Here is a 22,733-nt window from a genome sequence, read left to right as displayed (position 1 = left end):
TATTTACAATAAGCCTGTCTCCGGTCTCCCCCCCCCCCTGCATAGAAAATTGAGCCTTCTCTACTCCTGTGTGTCGGCCCCATGGGTTTCGTATTATGTCTCTCCTTTACTGATTATAAGGCTGCTGCCTTGTTTCGACTGCCTCTACAACTTTTGCCTTCTTGTTTTTGATTTTGTCGAACATAGCGGCTGGCCGGCTTGGTTGTGGGCCCTTCTTTGTCTTTTATTTTGATGTCAATAAAGGTTTTAAAAAAAAAAAAAAAAAAAAAAAAAAAGATTACATTTCAATTCATTATCTATTTCATCAATTTTTAAATCTTTTCAGTCAACCTCAAATCATATTCAATTTCATGCACAATTTTCCTTATTCATGTCCTTTCAGTGGCATATTTTAAATTTCAAATCAGATGCCCAGGTGTGATGCTAATTCTTCCCCACTATTTAGGCCCTTAGGACACTTTGGGGCTCATTAGTATGGCGGGCCGACTTTGTCCACCTGCCATAACAATGGGAAATGGGACCGCCCGCTAAGGGTGCGGCGGTCCCGCACATCCCATTAGGATGCGCCCGCCACACAGGCGGGCACATCCCGCATTTCTGACATTGCGGCAGGCGGTGTTGAAAGCACCGTCCGGCCGCAATGCCATAAATGCATGTTGTGCTTTTCAATGCACAACGTGACAGGCACCGTGAGTGCCTGCCATGTTGTACATTGAAATGCAGGTGGGTAATATAGTTACCCCTCACCCCCCAGAGTCCCTGGGGGCCCGCAATGGGCCCCCACAAGAGATTCCCACATGCCGCCACGGAAAGGCATGTTCCCGCCCACACCTTAATATGGCTGGTGGTGTCTAACAGACACCACCACCATATTGAACCCTTTTCCGCCCGGTTGACTTGTCGACCGGGCGGAAAAGCCGGCGGACGGTCATTCCGTCCGCCGCGGACCACTCAGCCATAGTAATATGACGGGGGTCTTTGCAGCAAGGATGGCGGGCGGATCGCCCCCGCTGGTGGCTACGCCGGCCCGGCGGGGGCGGTCCGCCCGCCATCCTAATGGGGCCCTTTGTCTGTAAATCCACAATGTAGCGTGACTCTAACCTTCGCAGTTTCTTCAATCTCTCTCCCCCTCGGATACTTTCAGATATTTTGTACAACTATATTTTTTACCACAATATTTTCGGCTGCAAATCGCTATTGACTTCCTTTTCTCTTCCTTTTCTTTTTTTGGTAATTACCTGTTTAAGTATAGGGAGTCGATATTATTGCATTCTATATTTTTCCATTGATATTTCTTACTTCTATATTTTTAACGTCGATATTTTGCCAGTGAACCGGCCTGGAGACAGTTGATTTCTGCATCTGCTAGCAATGACTCTCTCCATTGATGGAAGGTAGTCAATGCGTCTTTTTTCCACAATTTCATCCCCTATTATTTACACAAACATCACTGATAATGTCTGGGTCAGTTTCTTTGCCAGGTTATATGACTTACATGATACAACCGTACCAGACAGCCCCAGCGAGGCCACAAGAATTAGCCTGGGTTGCAGCGAGGACTTAACTTTCACTGTCAAGGATATCACCTCAGCAATAAACAGGTGTCTATATAAAAAAGGCTCCCGCCCCCAACAGCGTTTCCTCTGATATGTTTAAGGGCATTCTGGGCTCTGTCTTACTGATGAGACTACTCACCGGTGTGAGTCTGGTCTATGCTACCAAATCCTGGTCTAGGGCGATAATCGTTCCAATCTTCAAGAAGGCGGACCGAAGCGCTCCTCATTGCTACATATCTTTAATAAATTCTGCCTGCTGTGTTGGCTGTGCAGGGGGTGGGGTCTCCTCGATGCAGCTGGGCTGCCCTGCTCCTGGAGGTGGGGTGCGGAGGCTGTCCACGAGCTGTTGGAGGGCTTTGGGGGTCAAAGGTGTGGTGGTCCTCTTCGTCATCAAAGAGAGGTTTGGCCTGCTCTGCAGGAGGTGTTGGATTTCCCTCTGCAATGTGAAGGGGAGGTGCAGTTTAACTTTGTGTTCACATGTATGTTGACACATTGTACATGTTTACATTCAGACTGCATGACAGTGTACATTGGGACTGCTTGGGAGGAGCTGCCTATTTGTTGCGGGACAGTGGCATTTTGACAACATCACGGATGTGTGTTTGTACTTGTACATTGTCAACTCACATTTCCCTGCAATGCCAAATGCCAAATGTGACAACACCATCAAGACCATGAACACCATCCACTCCGGCTCATCAACCGACCCCTGCCCTCACCCCAGCTTCAACAAAGCAAACCGCTTATCGCTCCCCAACTTCGGAAGATCATCAACAGCTCCTTTGAGACCGCCTCCTTCCCGGAAAGCTGGAAGCACGCCGAGATCAATGCCCTACTCAAGAAACCCACAGCGGACCCAAAGGACCACAAGAACTTCTGGCCCATCTCCCTCCTCCCGTTCCCGGCGAAAGTCATCGAAAAGATCTCCAACAAGCAACTGACCCACTTTTTCGAGGAGAACATCCTAGAACAGTCACAATCCGGTTTCTGTAGCAACCACAGCACCGAAATCGCCCTCATAGCTGCCACAGGCGACTTCAGGACCCTAATGGACAACAGCAAAACTGCAGCCCTCATCCTCCTGGACGACTGTGTCCTCCTAGTTAGGGTCTATGCCAGTGAATGCTGCAATGACAATCTACAAATCTATACCTCTCTCAATTGTCTCACATGGCGTGGGTATTCGGGGCTCTACTGACCATTCACAGTTACAGATTGACGAAAACAGGATTTTGCGTAGACTGCTGTCCTTTCCTGCCACATTTTCACACACAACAGGAAAGGAGAAGGAGGATATATCCTACTCCACCTTAATTATTGTAGACTTATCACACACTAAGAAGTAGGAAAATCAAAATGTCGCTTTTTTTTTTTTTTAAATGTCGCTTTTTTGAAGACGATAAATGGCAAAACACAGAGGTTGTAAAAAACTGCCCTCATCGGCAAAGATTTGTGGCATGCTTCATCATTGGGCTGCTAAACACACCTCTGCTCAAGCCAACGTCAAGCCAACGTCAGAGGTGGAGCAATAGGGGGAGGGGGAGACAATACAAACATAAAGAAGAGTAGGAATCAAAAGAAAAGTGCTGAAATAGAATGTTAAATCTAACTCCAGGATCTCAAAATGCCTATTTTAGTAGCAGACTCCCAGGTTAGGGTTAAAACGTTTTAAATAAACTGGTGGTTGGAGGTATGTTGGTCAGTTATGGACCTTCTACCCCTCCACTCGTAAAACACTGTCGACAGGTTTCAGCCGGATATTGCGTCTTCCCCGGCTTTCTTCAAGACTAAATCAATATCTATGTTACTCCCCCTATCTTCTACCTGAAGGAGTAGATCGGAGTTCTAGCCGTTGTCAATATGCAGGCTGTGTCGATCTCATAATCACATTTATAGAGGAACATAAATCTATAAGGAACATTTACACGTAAACAAGAGACACAAGTGAATCCTGTATGTGCATAACAGTGAAGAGAAGAAAGGAGAAGGAAACAAAAGGTTTTGTCCCTCTTTACTCATTTGGTGAGACACTAGTTAAAACAGTCATATTTAGAAAATACCTTATAAAAGGACCATTTGTCCTAAGTGAGCGTGTATCCATCACTCTACATCATGTTTAAAATGGGGAAATCATTACTCGGGTCACTTTATGTGCGTACTTACCGAGTTTACCCGGAATTTGTGTTTGAACTGGCGGGGGAGCAAGGACTGCTCCCTGCAGTCGCACACTAAAATCGCAGATAAAAAAACCCAATGCATAGGTTGGTAAATAAAAGCTCGATCCGTTCGTACTACTGATCGTTCTCAATGATAATTCAGCCATGTCTGTTGTTGTATTCACACATACACCCCCACTCAATATTGTGCCTCGTCATGCCATGCTGGATATCGTGTGTAGTGGCCCAAATAGTGGAGAGGAGGAAAACGGGTATACAGTAATCTCAGATAATCGTGCATTCAATATCCTCCCGTGTCCTCTCTTACTTCGTCAATGTGAGCCCGTCTCTGGAGCTGTGTCCCTCCCAGAGCCGCGCATAGTTCCATTATAGGCACAAGACCCCACCCACACCACAGCAGAATAGGCATGCATGAAATAAATACACAACACAACTTTTGTTTGGAGAAAATATTTCTGCAGGTTTATTCCCTACAAAAGTATGCAAATACGGTGGGTTATCTTACGGGCGATCCAAGGGCAGGCAGCTGTACCAACCTATGCTGCTCTGTCTGCCTCATGAGCCAAGCACTGTGGAAAACCCAATCAGCGCTACCCTTATAGGGGTGATCCCCTTACTGGATCATGTGACACATTGGTCCCTTATTACTCACGCCCCTTTCAGGGCGGAGCGTAGCAAGGCAAGCCCCCGGTTGTTCAGGCCCACAACCGCCCAAAGGACTAACGGGGCGCCGTCGTCATTGTTCCAGGGCCCTCCCCTGAGGCTCCTGGGATTTGGCTCTGGCACCATTATTGTGCTCTTGCAGTGGTTTCCTTCTTTACCCAAGCTGCTTCCAGATCGCCCTGTAACTCCGCCTGCAACGACAAAGAAAACAATTCAACGTCAAGGTGAGCCTGTCTCTGGAGCTGTGTCCCTCCCGGAGCCGCGCAGGTACACTGGGCACCCACCGTTACCCGCTCCATATGTCCGGCACTTCCCTCCACGTGATCGCGAACGTGCTTGACATGACTCACCACCAACTTGGAGTGGTGTATTACCAAATGCTAGTGAATGACCTGTCTTTGTTTTCTCTGTGATTCACGAATAACCTGACAAACCGTCACGTTTACCGCCTCCGCATATGCCTCTATGGATCATAGAATACTGTTCTGTTGTGGGGCAACTGCTGCTAGCTCCCAGTATGAATGGAGCCAGGGCGATATCTATTCTTCTAAAAAATAAAATGTAAAAAGGAAAACGTAGTAATAAATGTAAATATACTTGTAAAGCGCACTGTCACCCCATCTTGGGGCATCCTGGCGCTGTATACCGGTGTGGAACCCTTCCTGGCTTTCCCTGTGAGATGCTCCCTACTGGGCACCCCCAAGGTGAAGCCATGCATCCAAGCGCTATTGGGGCCGTTGTGGAGATTAAGCAAGCTATTGCCCAGAGTTGCAGAGTGGGATCCATGATTAGAGTAGGCACCGAGGCGAGAATTATCGAGTCCGCAGACATTGAGCCCAAGACCCTGCTGCGTTGGGAATTGAACCCTGGTCCCGGGCCAGTCCTCTGCATCAGGGTCTGCTGCTCTAACCATTGAGCCACACTTCTCCCTGCCACCGTAGACCTACACAATCAATAGGTACTTAAAGAGAAGGGTTAACCTCCTCAGGTTCTCGTTGTTATCATCGTTGGGAGGCAGGACATTGTGCCCAAAGGTCCATACAGCAGGACACTTATACAGGGGGCAACTATTCCTAGACGGTCATCGGGGTGAGTACCGACCTGGGGTTTTTGATTACATTCTGTTAAGAGTGTTCCAGGGCATGTCATCATTCAGGCCTATTTCATGGCTACGTACCCTGTAAATCCATTTCTGTTCCCTCAGAAATAAGATTCTGTCTGGATTTCGGTGTCTGGGAGGGATGTATGGCTTATCTAGTACAATCCAAAAGAGGTATCTAGGGAAAGATCAAACTGCACTGATTGTATCTGAATGCACTGGGTCTTTTAATTTTATCTTGATTTTAAACCTATTTTTATTTCGCTAAATTTTAATGATTTAATTCCTGGTTTTGCCTGTATCTCATGCTTGTATTGTCTTTTATGGTTTTAATACAAAAATTCTTTAACTGAACTGGTGAAGGGGCAATACAGTTGAACAAACCAAACCTATACTTCTTTGATAGTGTGATGTGTAGTTATACGAAATCCTGTCCTGTTTGGGATTCTGATGTTTCTTCAATAAAGCAACCCTTTTAATAAATGCAAGCCGTGTTTGCCTCTGCTTAAGATTTTAATTGAGTACTATTTTTCCCTATATTTTTGCATAAGATTACCACCTTGTTTTAAAGTCTGCAGTATCAGAGCCATTCCTTTGGGTTTGTTAATATTTGCCTACTAGTAATTTTTCTCCGAGCACTATCAGATGGAAATTTCAATTTGTACAAGAAAGTTCCTATCCGTAGATTTAAAAGGTAACTTACTTTTCAATTTCCCATTTTCGGACTCTAATGCCGAATATAGGAACACTGTGTTAATCCTTCTTACTTGAGCTGTAATCTCAAATGTGTTCTGTTGGTTTATCTATCATTTAAACTGGCTAACTGTTAGCGCCTTATCTTCACAAATTTCTAAGATGCCATCCATCTTCTAAACATATGATACTCCTTAGGGAGGAGGTACATGGCTAGAAAATATCCTCTTTCCTAAAGGAATGAGTATGAAGGTTTGCAAGACTTGGTGCAAAATGTGAGTACCTAAATCCATCATATCCGTAAATATAGAGTTTCTTCATATTTGAAGAAATGTTTAGTTAGGACATTAAATCAGTGGTAAAAGAAATAAGTATGCATTATAACCATTTACTTTCCCTCTGAATTGCCTCTACGCAGGTTATGGTGGCTCTTTGAAGGATATCAGTATAGCGAGATTCTACCTTGAGTGTATTTAATGGTTGTATGACATTACAACGCGGGCTTTTTCCCCGCATGCCATTACAACGCGGGGATTACAACGAAAGTCGTTACAACGACTTTCGCTGGAGGGCGCTGGATAGTGGAATAGTTTAATTTTCTATTCCAACTCCAGCCCACGTTTACAATAGGGAAGGTGTTGGAAAGAAAATTAAACTATTCCCTATCCAACAGCGCCCTCCAGCGAAAGTCGTTGTAACGACTTTCGTTGTAATCCCTGCGTTGTAATGGCAGTGCGGGGTAATCCCCGCGTTGTTATGGCTGTTCCCCGTATTTAATATATGTTTAGTAGGGTAACATTTTATAATCTTCAACAAATTGAGGGCATCCTTGGTATTCAACACACATATAGGCACAGCCATTTCTAAAGGACTTTAAAACACAAAACGTAAAGTTTGTAACACAGACCCTATTGCTATGAGAGGAGGTCTAAATCAGTGTGTATGCTAGTTTCAACTTGTTAGGGTGTTGTTCTGTGATCATACCATTCCACATACATGCTAAAGCTCAAATTTAGATCAATAGTATTAGGTGTGGCACACTTACACCCAGCCGGTGTCAAAGATTGACTCTGGAAATTGAATTGCACAGCTTTAACACAGTGAGGAGAAATCAACTCCCTGAACTTTCAAAAGGCCAAATGGAGGGGGGGGAAATTCAAGTGTAGGTTTGAAGGTGATTGAACAGTGATAATTATTCACTGGCTTCGAGGATACATGAATGGCTGCACTGAAAGGTTGTAACAATGCGCTGATATAAGATTTGGTACTTTACAGCCAGAATTAAGTTCCTATGTTAAATTGCTGATGGAACCCCAAATCAAACCAGTTCACAAGTGGCACCTGACGGTTCACTCTGTAATTTAAGGGATATTCCCATATTAGTAATTCAAGAGACCCAAAGGGGAACACAATATACCGTATGTATGGATGGATTTGTAAAGACGAGTCTCAAGTCAACAAGGGATGATCCATATCAAAACTGGCTATCTATGCCAAAGAATCACTATTATGCAGCCCAAATCAAAAACTTCAAAGGCTCAGGTTCAGGTTAAGCACAAAGCTTACATGCGTTCTCTAGCTTTACAAAAACAAGATGTGCTACTATTTACAGGGGTCAGGGTGGTTGAATGGTTACATATGCCGTACAAAAGTAGTTGCTGTCTCCAATCATAGGACACCTTTTGACACACTTAAATATGTTGCCAGACCATGCATTTTCTGAGTAATGCTAAAGGCTAACCAGAAAATTGATCTTTCATCTCCCTTCATAATGGCTCCATCTTAGGTAACATAGTGCCTTATTTCTCCTGACTTGTTCACTCAATATAGCAATAGTCACAATCAGTGTACAGCATAAATATTAATATATATATAATTATGTTTTCCAGGTGGCATTGACCCTCTTCTCCGTGGCCTCATGTCAAATCGTGCAAAGCTGAACAGGCAGCATCAGTTGGTGGTGGATGAACTGCGAGAGCGTCTCTTCAAACTATTCATGAGGATGGGACTTGATCTGCCAGCTATCAACATGCAGCGGGGCCGAGAACATGCTGTTCCAGGTATTAACTCAATAGAAGAAGGAACGCATTTTTAGGTTAGGAACCTTGGAGCAGAGCATGGAAACCCTGGATGCTCAGGTAAGGAGCCAGATTGAAGAGAAGAAAGCTTCACAGATAAAGAACTAGAGAGAGTACATGGCCTCTGGTTAAAAAAGACAGCAGTGAGAGAGAATAAGGCTTTGCAAATAAGACACCAGAAAAGTATGGCTAAACTACAGATACCAGTTAATGAACCACAGGGCAGAGGGATGCGCCTTCCAGGTAAGTAGCAGGGCAGACATCATGTCTCTGGTCTCCAAAGAAAAGACGCATTTGTACATGTACCTTAAGAGACTTGTTCAGCCGAAAGCAAAGATTTTGACATATAAATGTGTTTGTCTACTGTATAAGGTGACAGTGGCGACTGGTGAAAGTACCATGGCTGCTCAATGTGCCATATAATGTTCATGGTGAATATGACTACTTCCTTTACTGAGTTCATAGAAGGAAATAAGTGGAGACGTTTGCCGGGTTCGGCAGTGACTCTGCTTTTTTCAGCAGACAGTGTTTTTGTACCTGGAAAACAGCCCAAAAGGGCTAAGGTAATTATTGATCTCCTTCGGTGGTTGTGAAATATGGTTTTAAGAATGTTATCTGACAAACAGTCTGACATAAGCAAAGAAGAGAGCCACAGACTCAACAGAGAAATGTTGGCATTCTGATACTTAGCAAGAACTAAGTACTATTACATCACTAAACCATTTCATGCTGAGTGCGTCAAAATGGATACCTTAAATCACAAGATATCTTAAATTCTCCATCTGCACTCCTTTATTATAAAATTCTGTCCCATCAGCCAGCCCAGTATTTTTACCATATGCACCTTTCATTCTTTGATTTGTGGTTTTGCTTTAAGGATTGTAAAGAATGAAATTAAAAATAACGGCATTCGAATTTCTGTTTTCTAAAGACTGAAGTCAGACTAAAGGTGTCATGCATGACATGAAAACAATTGACAGCCCTGCCCCTAGCTACCTTTAAGTGACACCAATGCCATCACTGAGGATTTTGGAAGTTGCTTTTAAACTTTCAACTTCCCATCAACCAATTTAAATGTAACTGATTGCTGGTTCTGGGTATATATTTGAAAATTACACTAATCTCACCACTTTACTCTCTGTCTCTCGCAATTAGGGTATGGTGCATGGCGACGTTTTTGTGGACTCTCCGAACCACGAAATCTGGCAGAACTCCGAACAGTCCTGAATAACAGTGACCTGGCCAGAAAGTTGATGGACCTTTATGGGACTCCCAGAAATATTGATATTTGGCTTGGAGGAGTGGCAGAACCTTTTGTTCCTGGTGGGAAATTTGGGCCTCTACTAGCCTGCATCATTGGAAACCAGTTCCGAGTGGCCCGAGATGGTGACAGGTCAGTTATTCACTTTTCAGAATATTTTTGTATGGCTGTGTGAGATCTGATATTGAGACTCTGAGCACCCTGTGAACAAAAAACCCCTGTGTATTTGTGTGAGTGAGAGTATTCCCAATCAAACTTGTGTCTATTGGGATAGGCCTGTTTAGGTATATATGTGTAAGGAGATTCCCCATCAGGCCTGTGTCAGATGGGATAGACCTCTTTAGGTGTATATCTGCAAGGAGAATCCGCTTCAAGTCCTATTTCTGTTGTTGTACACTACATTAGGTTTGGCTGTGTCCATTACCGACCAGTGGGAAGCAATGATTGGTAATTAAAAAAAAGAGTAAATCCATATGATTGCAAAATTACACAACAGTCAAACATTAGTCATATCAGATTCCAAATGAAATTTACTGTATTTCTGATCATATTGGCGTATCAGTGCAATTGTAACTCCCAATCTTTCAATAGCAGCCAACATGTGCTTCGTTCCTCAGACTTTTTCGCTGCTCAATCAGCTATATGGAAAATAATGCAAATAGAAAAAAAGATTGATATTTCCGTAAATGAACATGAATGCTGTAAGTCCTAATTCTGACTTAATGTTCACAGAACGAGTAACATCCAAGAAGATGGTCCTTAGACGTAATATGTAAAAGTACAGAAACGTAATCAGTGTGTGGATATTTTCAGTTCAGCAATCACTCTAGGCAAGTATGAAACTTATATGGTGAGGCCGCTTTTATGTGGTATCATCCATGGCCTATAGGAAATATGACAATTCTCATTAAGGTTCTCTGATGACACCATTAAAGAGACAATTTTTTAACTCTGTACTTTCTTTTATCAATCTATTCAGCAGTATTCATGGTTCGCATACAACCAAACCAATAGGACTATCCTGGACCTGTCAGCCTTCGGGTGGTCTTCCCACAAACTATCTTTGCCTACAGAGAGGTGCCATAAAGGGGGTTAGGTTAGCCCCTTCAAATTCCTCTATGGCCACTCTATTAGGGGACCTCTTAGCCTTGTCAGAGAAGGGTATGTGCAAGCTCCCAGGAAACCCCCCTCAGGATGTGGTCAGCTACATGCTGCTCCTCTGCAACCAGATGCACCGCTTCTGGAAGAAGACAAAAACCAACCTTGAGGCCAGTTAAGAATTTATGAAACTCTGGTATGATCAGAAGGCCACTCTGGTAGAGTTCGTTTCAACCTGGCCAGAAGGTGTGGGTTATAGAGCCTGTGGAGCCCAGAGCTCTACAGGATCACTGATCAGGCCCATATGAGGTGAAAGACCGGAAGGGGGAGTCCACCTACTTGGTGGATCGATTTCAAGACGCTTAAAATCCCTTAAGTTTGGGACAGGTTGGTGAAAAATAAAATGGTAATAAATTGATTTCATTTCCATTTAATTTTTCATGTCTGGGAGCATTATAGTTATTGGTGTGACGTTCCTCCGCTCTAATGGAGGAGCCTCTCCTGGTACTACTGACTGGATGTTTGTTATTTTATTTTGCTCTTGCTTTGTTTATTAAAAATACTCTGTTCTGGGCTCCTTTTGTGGTGTGTTTTCACTGTGTTACTATTTCAAGAGTTGCACAAATACTTTACACATTGCTCCTGAATTATGCCTGACTGCTTTGTGCCACGCTACCCGAGGGTTCAGCATAGGTTCATTTTGGGTTTGCTTGTGACTTCACCCTGAGAAGAATTGTGGCAGCTGCTTGAGAAGAGTTTCACACCCCTCAACTAAAACCCAATTTCTTGCTGACTATAGCTAAAACGGAAAACCCATGTCCCATGCATGGGGCCTGTGATGCCAGGGACTCATTTTGAAACAGTATCTTTAGTTTAGTGTTGGAATGTGTCCATCAAGCAAGACTCTGCTGAGAATTTTTCCATTTGATCTGACATTTCACAGCTGTACAATAATGCTAGGTGGAGATAGCAGGTCCATATCACTGATCCAAGTGTGGGAGGTGAAGGCCAACCCCAAATCAGTGTTTCTTATACACCGGACAGTGAAAAAGGTACCTACCTATACAAAAAAAACTACTTTTGAGGCCAAGTGTGATATCTTCGCACTGTCAGCGAGGGATTGATGCTTTGGCGGGTAACAGGAAGGGCAAACCTATGATTCGAGGATAGAGTGAATTACGGTAACCGTCTGGAAATCAATGGTTCAGAGTGTGCAAATTGTTACACGATTGTGAAACCCCTGTTATCTTTCACTAATCATGTTTCATTTGATGCTAGTAAAAGAGATCAGGAATAGATTTAAACCTGCAGGAAAGTTAGCTAAATCTGTTTGAATGGGCTCTAGGTGGTTAGACGTGGTTCACACTTGACAGATAAGATTCCAGACAGTTGTGAAAATGTACAAACACTCGATGTATCACTTCAGATTTGTAAACAGATGAAATACTTTTGCGCCTTTGTATTTCGATGAAATATGCAAAGGATTTAACACAGTTGGTCCACTGCGAAATATCAAAATCATTCATTTGTACCTGCTGGACTAAGACCTCAGCTGGGTGCAAGTTTACGAATCTCTCCAATTTACAAAACCTTTCCATCTAGAAAATGGGATTTTTCCTGTGTACCTAGAGAGGTTTTTGTGAATGTATCGCTTGGCTATATTTAACTGTGTAATTGCACATGGTGTACAATTACCCCTGCTCTAATGCCATTGCCTTTGATGCAATTTGGCAATGTATTTTCTCCATTGGAAAACTATTTTTCTACATTGAGAGACCTTTTTCCCTACACCCAACAACATTTGGTGGGTGCTACATCCCTCTTTCCACCCTGCATTTACTCCTTCCATTAGCGTAAACCTCTGACAATTTTAAGAGTGAGAAAGATTTTGAGAGGAATTTGTGAATGCCCAAAGGCTTGTGAATTTGTGTTTAATTTCAGACGTTCCAAGTACTCCACACCCAGGAACGCTTACATCTCAAAAAAATGATTTACTTGAATGCAAGTTTACACATTTGTGGGGGTAATACAGTCAGCCACGGCCCCTGCAACTAAGATCGGTGGGGCCCCCCTGGGGGGATTTTGAAAGACGATCACGAGGAAAAATTAATTATTTATTTAATTTTCCCTTGTGGTCATCTCTCGAAATCCCCTCCCCCTCCCCCCCAGCAGGCCCCACCGCTCTTACCTGCAGCGGCCACATTGGCTGAATACTGAGCATGAGTGAAAGGCCTTACCGCTGCAAGCTCACCTTTTGGGAATTCCTTGTAGCAGTACATTTGGACATGTGCATGTCCAAGTCACACTTACATAGGCAATTTGTTTTGTGAATAGGGCACAGTCTTTCTTACTGTGCATAGTACCATGCAGCGGAAATTGTAAGTTTGGAGTTTAGTCGGCATTTGCGTCAGGGACTAGCAGGAACTTGTTGCCTAGTTTTAGCCAATAATATTTTTGTGAAATGAAAATGTATCTTAATTGTGCGTCATGTGATAAGCATATCTTCACCATGTCTTCCCTTTCTTCCCTTTCTGCACAGATTTTATTATGAGAATCGTGGTGTTTTCAGTTCGGCCCAAAAACGCTCTCTGGAAAGGGTCACGCTGGCACGAGTCATCTGTGAAAACACGGGCATCACAGAAGTACCGAGAAATGTCTTCATGGGAAACAGCTACCCGCGAGATTTTGTGCGTTGCAACCAAATTCCAGCCCTTGACCTGACTCCATGGAGAAGCCGAGGCCCTGAGCCTGGTAAATTCAGAGCACCACATAATCTCTGGGTTCCCTTACCAGGGTTGTGCAGGGGTGGGGGTGGTTGGTCCTGTGCATTCCTCTGCACCACATGGTACGGCAAATGAAATCCCAGATATTGCTCATTGACTGGTCAGATGTAGTGGCGGCTCCTCTGCAATGGCGGAGGAGCGTCGCCCTACTGCCTGGCTCAGAGGCAGTAAATGAAAAATAAAACAATGTCATCGTTTTATTTTTCATTTGCCCGCTCAGAGCCAGCTTGCGAAGGAAGGGGAGGGCATGAGGAGGAGGAGTGCTATGTGCATTCCTTAAGTACGCATATGTGTTTGGCCGGCCGTCCAAAACACACATGCCTCTTAGGTTTTTCCAGTCCAGTTGCATTGAGCAGCTGGGCTGGAAAAACCTCACAGACTCCCTAGTCTGAGCAGGACATCTTTCATACCCGCTCAGACAAATCCTCACGCTGCTCTGCCATGAGAGCAGCACGGGGATTGCAGGGAGTCCGTGCCGTGGCCCCAGTGCTTGCTGGGACCAGGAAGGGCTATGCCGAGTGAGATGTGGGAGGCAGCTCCAGGTAAGTTTTTCTTTTTAATTCATTTTTTGTTATACATCCCACCACCGTGCAAGCCCCATTCACCCGCCCCACTACCTTTTTATAGTGGCTGCCGCGCCTGGGTGAGAGTTTGCTTATTGCATGGAAGATAATCCCAATATTACTGGGCTGTTCCAAGGTGTGTGAGTGATGGACGCCATATTCCCGTTATGTAGTGTGGATAGAGTCCACAGTGGGATTTCTCGAGGCCAGAGGAATGCCTGATTACTACATTACCACTTCATACCCCCTCCTCCATCCATTCATTATTGCCCGAGAAGACGTCCACCCCTGGACAGTTTTCCCAGCGCTCTTAAAAAAGCACGGTTGTGAAACAGCCCATACAGGGCGCAATTGTATCGAATTTGGTGGTCTATTGGACATATGATGAAGGGATTCTATTGTGAAATGAATAATAATTCCCCAGTGTATATTCCCAGTGCAGGAAGCAGGCAATTGTTCCCGTTAGTAATATCGTATAGGGGTATATTTAAAGAGCAACATAACACTCGATGAAATGTAAATATGTATATAATGTTGCTTGTGGTGAAAACATGCGCAGTACTTAAGACTTACGTACGATAATTCAATACTCTGTGGTAAACAGTGTATTGTTTTCCCGGCTTTCCTTTTCCAATATGGCCGCCATAGAAACAAACTTCTTTTATTTTTAGTTCCATTAGAAATCACTGAGTCACTTTCTATGTCATTGAATTTTTATATAGCACATCTCTATTTAAAAACAGAATACAATATGGATTGTTAACACTGCCGAAGGCGGCAACGCCGAAATGCGTTTGTTGACAATTTGCAGAAACGATGCCATAAATTAATTTAAACTTTGACAACATCTATGACTCTGGAGTGCTCTCTTTTGAAGAACGGTTCCTCGAACAGAGGAATCGTGGTTGTGCAATTTATTGCGTACCCCACTATGCACTGAGCAAGAACCCGTGGCGAAGATGCGCAACGGCTGGTGGACTAGTGTTGTTGAACAAACATATATATATATATATATATATATATATATATATATATATATACATATATATATATATATATATATATATATATATATATATATATATGTGAACAAGGGCTCAGGGAGCCCGAAACGCGTTATGCACTCTCTCACGGTGATGAGCAAATAAAAAAGAAGAATTCAGCATTTGTCCTGGTCTTGTGGTCTGTCTCCTGTGCTTTCTAAGGAGTTTTCTGTGATATATATATATATATATATATATATATATATATATATATATATATATATATATATATATATATATATATATATATATATATATATATATATATATATACACATATGATGTATTCTGTTCTTTCTGAATCAAAACTGCAATAAAAATAAAATCTTGTCTTTTTTTATGTAAGGGTTACTTACATTTCGTATCTCTCTGTGGATAAATAATCAGTGCTGCGCCCCAAGATACTGTGCCCGCTCACGTGCTAGTCTGAGGCAGGGAGGTTGTTTCTTTCTAAGAGAGCACCGTGTGGAAGACGCTGGGGTCAGCATTCCCCGCCTTGTGCATGCGCTTCGGAAATAGCTGGCACAGGGTTCCTTTGTTCTGTTTTCTCATCTTGCGAGATGAGGCTAAGTAAGTAAATTTACCAACCTAAAGAAACAGAACTACTCCTGCGAGTGTGGTTGGTCTTCTGTTTGCAGTTGTGGAAGTCAGAAAGTGCCCTTGAAGGACCCACAATATGTCTACAGAAAGAGAGGTTGATGAAGTCCTGATTCCTAAGAAAGTCAATGATTAAGGAGGTGTGAATTCAGCATCCAATAAACTACAAGCAATTACATGAGATCTTGCTCAAGATGTAGATGAGGAGAAAGATAAAGGACAAAGCCAAATAGTCCAAAGAGCCCATTTGAAAGAACTTGTAGCACAGATAAGAGAGGTTTTGGGCTTTTTAATGAATTCTCAAGAGGAGGATGAGTTTTATGCTTAAGATACTTCCCCTTCAGTGGATTACTTATTAGTTAAAGATATCCCTTTGAAGGTGTGGGAAGATAGTGATAAGGTAGACTATATCAGAATTTTGTCAAAACAATATCCGCTGCATACATTTGAAGAGGAATTCCCAGAGGTTCCTAAAGTAAACTCAGTTCTTTTTACTATGTCCTAGTCTTCTTCCCCGTCAGCATAGGAGTCTACACTACCAGATGTCATAGAAAGAAAATTTGAAGCTACACTGAAAAGATCTTTGCCACGTCGAACGTCCACCTCAGTATATATGCTACCTATGCCACTCAAGTGCTCTTACAAGACTTCTAGTCCTTCTTTGTTAGTTAAGGGAATATCACCTCTACTGCCGTTCTAAGCAATATGCAGATTGTGGCACAGTGCCCTTTGTACACTTTGTTTGATATGTTGTGGTCAGCCACCACTTTGGCAGCAGGATGAACCTTGTAGAGGAAGCAATGGAAGTTAGACGCAGGGCACAGGGCAATTATTCAACGTCTTCCTTTTCCTGTGCTCTCAGGTTTTTGGTCCATACTTAAATAAGATGGTACATAATTCAGCCACGGAGATAATAGATCTAATTTTCAGTGAAAAGAATAAATTGTGCAAAAACATTGATTTCAGGCCCTCGTGATAATGGGCTTCCCTTTCATGGCAGGGCCTGAGGTTGGGGGCCTCACTTTTAAACAAATCCTGGCTGCAACATGCTCAGCCCCAGGACCAGCACCCTAAGTCTTTACTATATGGTGGTGTGGAAGAGGTAAGACATTTCTTCAAGCAATGGACACACAGTATTCAAGACGAATTGGTCCTCTCAGTATTCAAGGAAGGCTATTTTAAAGAGCTAAAGCAGCTTTCACAAATGTAATTCTTTTGAAGGAACCCACTCTCATTTCAGGAAAGAAGCTCTCCTTGAAGGGATTCAGTCTTTGATAGAGAAGGGAGTAGTGGTCCTTTAACCTAAAACCACTAAGACAAGGCTTTTTATGCAGTTTTGTTTCTGGTACTGAAACAAAATGGCAAGCCTCATCCTGAATTTTACTTCAAATTGCTGCACAAATGTGTCATTTACAAACCATTGAGATTGATATTTCTTCAGTCGGTAATCCTGATCTGATAGCATCCATGGAGAACTTTGTCAAAATTAGACTTGCAAGATGCCTACTTTCTCATGCTGATTCACCTGAAAAGTCAATCTTACCTTTGGTTGCAGTAGGAGAAGAATGCTTCCAATTTCTGTTTTTTCCTTTCGGTCTTTCATCATCTTCAAGAGTCTTTATGAAGTTCCATTACATGCATCCTTTTGGTTGGAAGGGTTCAGATATTTCCTTACCTTGATGACCGTCTGAATCTACTTCTTGTGTTCTACAAGAAGATGAAAGTGTGAAGAAGGTTTGAAAGTCCTTGGACGATCTGGTATTCATCCTAAATCCTCAAAAGTCCCAGTTGGTGCCTGGTCTGCAAAGACTCTTCGTGGGAGCAACCTTTGAGATCCAAGCGGGTTCCGTCTGCCTGCTGGAAGCAAGGATCTATGCATTAGAGACTTGTCTTTCAGCTCTTTTATCCATAAAAACTGCATCAACCAGGGCTTTGCTAAGGGTTCAGGGGCTTATGATGACAACCACGGCTTTAGTGACGGGCCCGGCTCCATTTGAAGCCCCTCGTAAAATAAATATTGGATCAATAGGCCCCTAGAGGAACAGGATTACAAGAAGTTAATTCGTATCTCTCCAGAGATTGTTCAGAACCTGAAGTGGTGGTTAGTGCAGGTAAATTTGAGCAAAAGTATTTCCCTTCAGTAACTTGCCCCCATTCCTGACAATGGATACCAGTTTATGGGGCTCTGCCAACTGGAGGGAGTTGTCAGTAATATGAAATGGTTTACAAAGCATCCAGCCTCAGTTGAAAGGCATAAACATTCTGGTCAGTATAGCCATCCAGGTGCTGAATCATTATATCAACCTCCTAGGGGGAGGAACAGAGTGCTGTTTACATAATGTAGTACACAATATCTGTAGCTAGGCGGAAGTACATTTTCTGTAATACCTGAAAGCCTTTTTAATTTTGGAGAGAGAATTTTCATGCAGATTACCTGGGTCACAAAATTATTTTCTTAGTGTCATTCCATCTGGCGCTCATTATGTTCAATTAGATAGTTGCCCTGTTCAGCAGTCCTTGGGTGGACCTCTACGTTTCCCTGCTGAACGTCCTGCTTCCCAATTTCTGCATGGAGCCCCTTTCGGCACAAAACACTCCACAACGCCGGACCAGCCTACCTTAACAGCAGACTCAGCTTCTACACCCCCACGCGCCAGCTCCGCTCCGCTAGCCTCTCCCTCGCCGCTGTCCCCCGCATCCAACGAACGACCTCCGGTGGCAAATCCTTTTCCTACCTCGCCGCCAAGACCTGGAACACCCTCCCTACCCACATACGGCAGACCCAAGACGTACTTACCTTCAGAAGACTCCTCAAGACCTGGCTCTTCGAGCAGTCGGAGCACCCCCTCACCTCAGCGCTTTGAGACCCTCACGGGTAAGTAGCGCGCTCTACAAGTACTCTGATTGATTGACTTTTTTTTAAACTTCTTTTTATTAAACATACGTCAGCATCAAAATATAGCATTATCATGAGTCTCATATTCTATGCATCCGCAGTACAATAGTGCACAATCAACAGTCAATATTCGTATATGACCCTGAACATGTTACAATCAGAATCTCAATCTAACACAAATCTCTTCCCCTACCCTCTCCCTCTTCTAGTTCCCAGGGATCTCCCAGTTGTCGCTATAAGATTCCCACTGTTGCCATACTTTTCCCCATTTCTTGGGACAACCCCTACTTTTGTATATAGTCTTTTCTGCGGTACAGCACCAGTCCATGTCTCGCTACCATTGTGCCACTGTTGGCGTTTGCGTGGCCCCCCAAGCTGTGGCAATGTTCCTTTTGGCAACTATTGCGGCCACTAATAGCCATATTTTTGGTTATTTAGGCCATGCTTGTTCCCCTGATACACATAGTACATGCCACCGGACTTCGAGAGGAACCTCCTGTCCTACCACCTCTGACATTATGCGTATCACCTTCCGCCAACATCGCTGGAGGACCGGGCACTCCCACACCATATGAAAGATTTGATTGCATCCCCTCTGACATTGTTCCATAGGAATGCGCCCCAGCTTCAACATGAGTATACTAGTGAAATAGGATCTATGGATTATTCTTAGTTGAACCAGCCTGAACCTAGCTGCAATCTCCACCTCCCTTGGGGTTTGTATCATCTCCGTCCAGTCATCATCCTCTAGTAGGCCTACATCAGTTTCCCAGGACTCTCTTAACTTTATCAGGAGATCCAGGGCATTATTGATTATCTTTCTATAGGTGCATGCCAGTGCTTTTTCCGGTATTGGGTCCAGTAGCAGTCTATCTTCAAGTGGGCTATATTCGGGTATCCAGAACGTCACTTTTTTGACGTTCCGGTGGCGGAATGGGCCCGGCATCTTTACAAGGCCATGTGAAGCTACTTTACCTGGCTTTTCATGGCCTTATAAATATGTGCCCTTTTCACACAGAATACTGCGTGGCAGGGGCATTCCATGGGTGTTGGTGTTCCCATGCAACACCCATGGAATCTGAAGCATTCCCAGATTTACGAGAAATCTTAAGCCTAGGAATACGTAAGAATCTAACGTCACCCCAGGGGCGGTGCTAAGAAGGCGTAACTAGGAGAAATGTTTTCATTTCTCCTTGTTTTTTCCTTTTTCTATGTGTGATGCATTATGCAGCACACATAGAAAGTGGGAATCGCCTGAATTGATTGATTTTGCGCAAGAAAGTGTCCCATCCTGCTCAATATCAATCAGCCCCGCAATGGAGGCACCCTTGCACCATGGAGTAAGGGTGCCTGCGTTGGCACATGGCAGCCCATCGTGCGCCGGTGCTGGGAAATAGGATAGGAATGCACTGTATCACGTAGCTACAGCGCATTCCTTCCCTTTTGTTTCCTGGAGGCGCTGCCCTAGGCCAAAACCTCATAAATGCGGCCCTTGGTGTCCTCAGGCGTGAGCAGTGGATTCTTTCTCAGCCCCTCGGCCTCTGAGGATACCATTTGACTTTCTCCCAAATGCTCTCCTCCAAAGGGTGCTGAAGAAGAAACTGGTAGAGAAGGTGACAGTGAGGAACAGAGTGCTTTTCACACAATGTAGCGAACAATATCTGCAGCTGGGCTAAAGAACATCTGTTAAGCCTGAAAGCCATTTTTATTTAGGGGAGAGAAAATTTCGTGCAGATAACCTGGATCACAATATTTACTCCTAGGTGTCATTCCATCTGGCGCTCACTTTGTTCATTTAGATAGTTGCCCTGTTCGGTGGTCCTTGGCTGGAGCGCTTCACCTCCCTGCTCAACACCCTGCTTTCTAATTTCTGCATGAACACTTAGGGGTCCATTAGGATGTCGGGCGGATTGCCCCCGCCAGGCTGGCGGTGGCTACCGCCAGCCTGGCGGGGGCAATCCGCCCGACATCCTTCCCTGAATTCCCCCCCGCCATATTACAATGGCGGGGGGGACCACAGTGGACCAAAACACCGCCCGCCACTTTTCCACCCCAGTCGCCTTGCGGCCGGGGCGGAAAATGTTTAATATGGTGGCGGTGTCTATTAGACACCGCCAGCCATATTACAATGGGCATTGTTAGATGCCTTTCCGCGGCGGCGCTGCCGCCACGGAAAGGCATGCGGTCTTCACTCTGGGGGCCCCCTGCGGGCCCCCAGAGTGAAGTAAAGGTGGGGGCTGCACATGGGGGGTACCTGTGGTACCCCCCTTCATTTTCATTTGCAAAGCGGCAGGCACCGCGCGGTGCCTGCCGCTTTGCAAATGAAAATGTGAAAGTGCATTTTCAGCATTGTGGCGGGCGGTGCAGAGAGCACCGCCCGCCACAATGCTGAAAAAACAGGATGTGCCCGCCACTGTGGTGGGCACATCCTAATGGCACCCCCGGGACCCCCGCCCTTATGGTGGGCGGTACCGATTTACGATAGGATGATGGGCGGGCAAAGTCCGCCTGTCATCCTAATGGACCCCTCAGTTTCCTCCGGCTTGAGCAGTTGATGCTTTCTAAATCCCTTGGCCTCAAGGGATGCCATTTGACGTTCTGCCAAATCCCCTCCTCTGAAGGGTGCTGCATAAGAAATAGAGACGGTGACAGTGATTCGGGTTGCACCATTTTGGCCATATCACTTGTGGTTCCCTCTGTTGGTTCAGTTGTCAACGGTTTTCAACTTCCCTTGAACCCTCCAACTCAGTACCCATTACTCACTCTGTTCCATCACTCTCAACTATGTCTGCAGGTGTGGAAATGAAGAGGTTTCGCTCTAGAGGTTAGGATGTTCAAAAGGAGTTGCCTCAGACATACAGGTGTCAAGGAAAACTTCCCCTTTTCTTCCTATGAGAAGCACTGGACCATGTCAGCAAGTGGTGTTCAGAGAAGGGTTTAGATCCAGCCATATGTGATCCTTTTCGTATCAGTGGGCAGCAATTAGAGCTTCCAGGGAGTCTGGAGTTGGTTTGTACATGTTGCTGCGTATTGCTTTTAGGCTCTTTAATAGTTTGAGACTCAAAAAACCATCAAATTCCAATCCAAAACAAACTGGGAGCTTTTTTTAGTTCTGGGAGGTCTTTGGGAGAAACCTTTAAATTTGACTGTAAAGTCCTGGGTCTCTGCGAAAGTAGCCTTTCTTTTTGCATCACATATTCTAGAAGGTTGGGCGAGCTGGGATCAATTGTCATTTCTTACCTGGACCTCAAGGTTTTTCTGAATAGAATAGTTCTTCGTCTGGACCCAAAATTCAGACCTAAGGTTTATTCAAACTTTCATCTTTCTGAAGAGTTCATTTTGCTAGTATTCAACGTCTCTTGTGATGTTTCTAGTGCTTCAGCTTGATATTCTTTGACAGGACAAAGGGATTTCATATATTGTATTCCCTGTTTATGTCCTATGGTTCTGCCAAAAAGGGTCAGAAGGTTTCTCCTTTCACTTTCACTCTGAGCAGATTGGTCCGTCCGGCCATATCCCACGACTAGAGATCAACTGGGAAAACTATTTTAGACAATATTCAGGGCAGTTCTACAACTGCAATTTCTATTTCAAGTGCTGGAGCTTGTGGCAATTCATTGCAGGACATGTGTAGGGCAGCCACATGATTTACACCACACACTTTGTAAATCATTACAGATTGTGGTTGGTTAATGTTATCTTTGATACTGTGATAAGTTCCCAAGTTAGCAATGAGGCAATTGCTACTAACAAATCTCACATGGGCATGTTAATAATTAGCGGTGACTTTATTGTGAGCTGTGGTAAATCCTCAAGCTGCGAGGACTGTCGCGAGGAGGACAGGCGAAGGGATAATAAGCATACTACTCATTGGTAGTCTACATCACCCTCAGCCAAGGTCCTGCACACCCCAATCCTATACCCTTCCTTTTTTGGCTCCTCCAAATATTCTGATCAGCTTGTTACTAGCTGGCGATCCAGGAAGAGAGCAGGGTATTTACATGTTATAGCGACGTAAATTAGGGAAAGGATTATGCTGTGCATAGTGTACTTTTTATAGAGCATAGAAAAACTATCTAGGGGTGGAGCCTCACATGCAGTGAGAACTGGGTTGATAAAGACTGTGGCTCAGGTTAATGTAGATTCCTGGCAAGTAATATGTTTTTGAGCCCAAGAAAAGGCGACATGCTTTTTACTGTGAATTTAGAGCTTGAGGGTCCCACCTA

At 44.1% G+C, this 22,733-nt stretch overlaps 1 protein-coding gene across 1 annotated transcript in view; it reads left to right on the top strand.

Annotated features, from left to right (window-relative positions):
• The window catches only part of LOC144822229 (myeloperoxidase-like), a 187,243-nt gene that overhangs the window by 161,378 nt on the left and 3,132 nt on the right, over nucleotides 1-22,733 (top strand). Inside the window, exons 11-13 of the mRNA XM_078679478.1 lie at nucleotides 8,078-8,248; nucleotides 9,422-9,659; nucleotides 13,165-13,376. Of these exons, the coding sequence (XP_078535604.1) occupies nucleotides 8,078-8,248; nucleotides 9,422-9,659; nucleotides 13,165-13,376 (621 nt within the window). The remainder of the gene's footprint in view (nucleotides 1-8,077; nucleotides 8,249-9,421; nucleotides 9,660-13,164; nucleotides 13,377-22,733) is intronic.

The sequence above is a fragment of the Lissotriton helveticus genome, chromosome 3_1 (assembly GCF_964261635.1).
Source record: "Lissotriton helveticus chromosome 3_1, aLisHel1.1, whole genome shotgun sequence".
Classification (NCBI taxonomy): Eukaryota; Metazoa; Chordata; class Amphibia; order Caudata; family Salamandridae; genus Lissotriton; species Lissotriton helveticus.
Note: the sequence above shows the minus strand (reverse complement) of the source record. Positions and strands in the feature narration are given on the sequence as shown.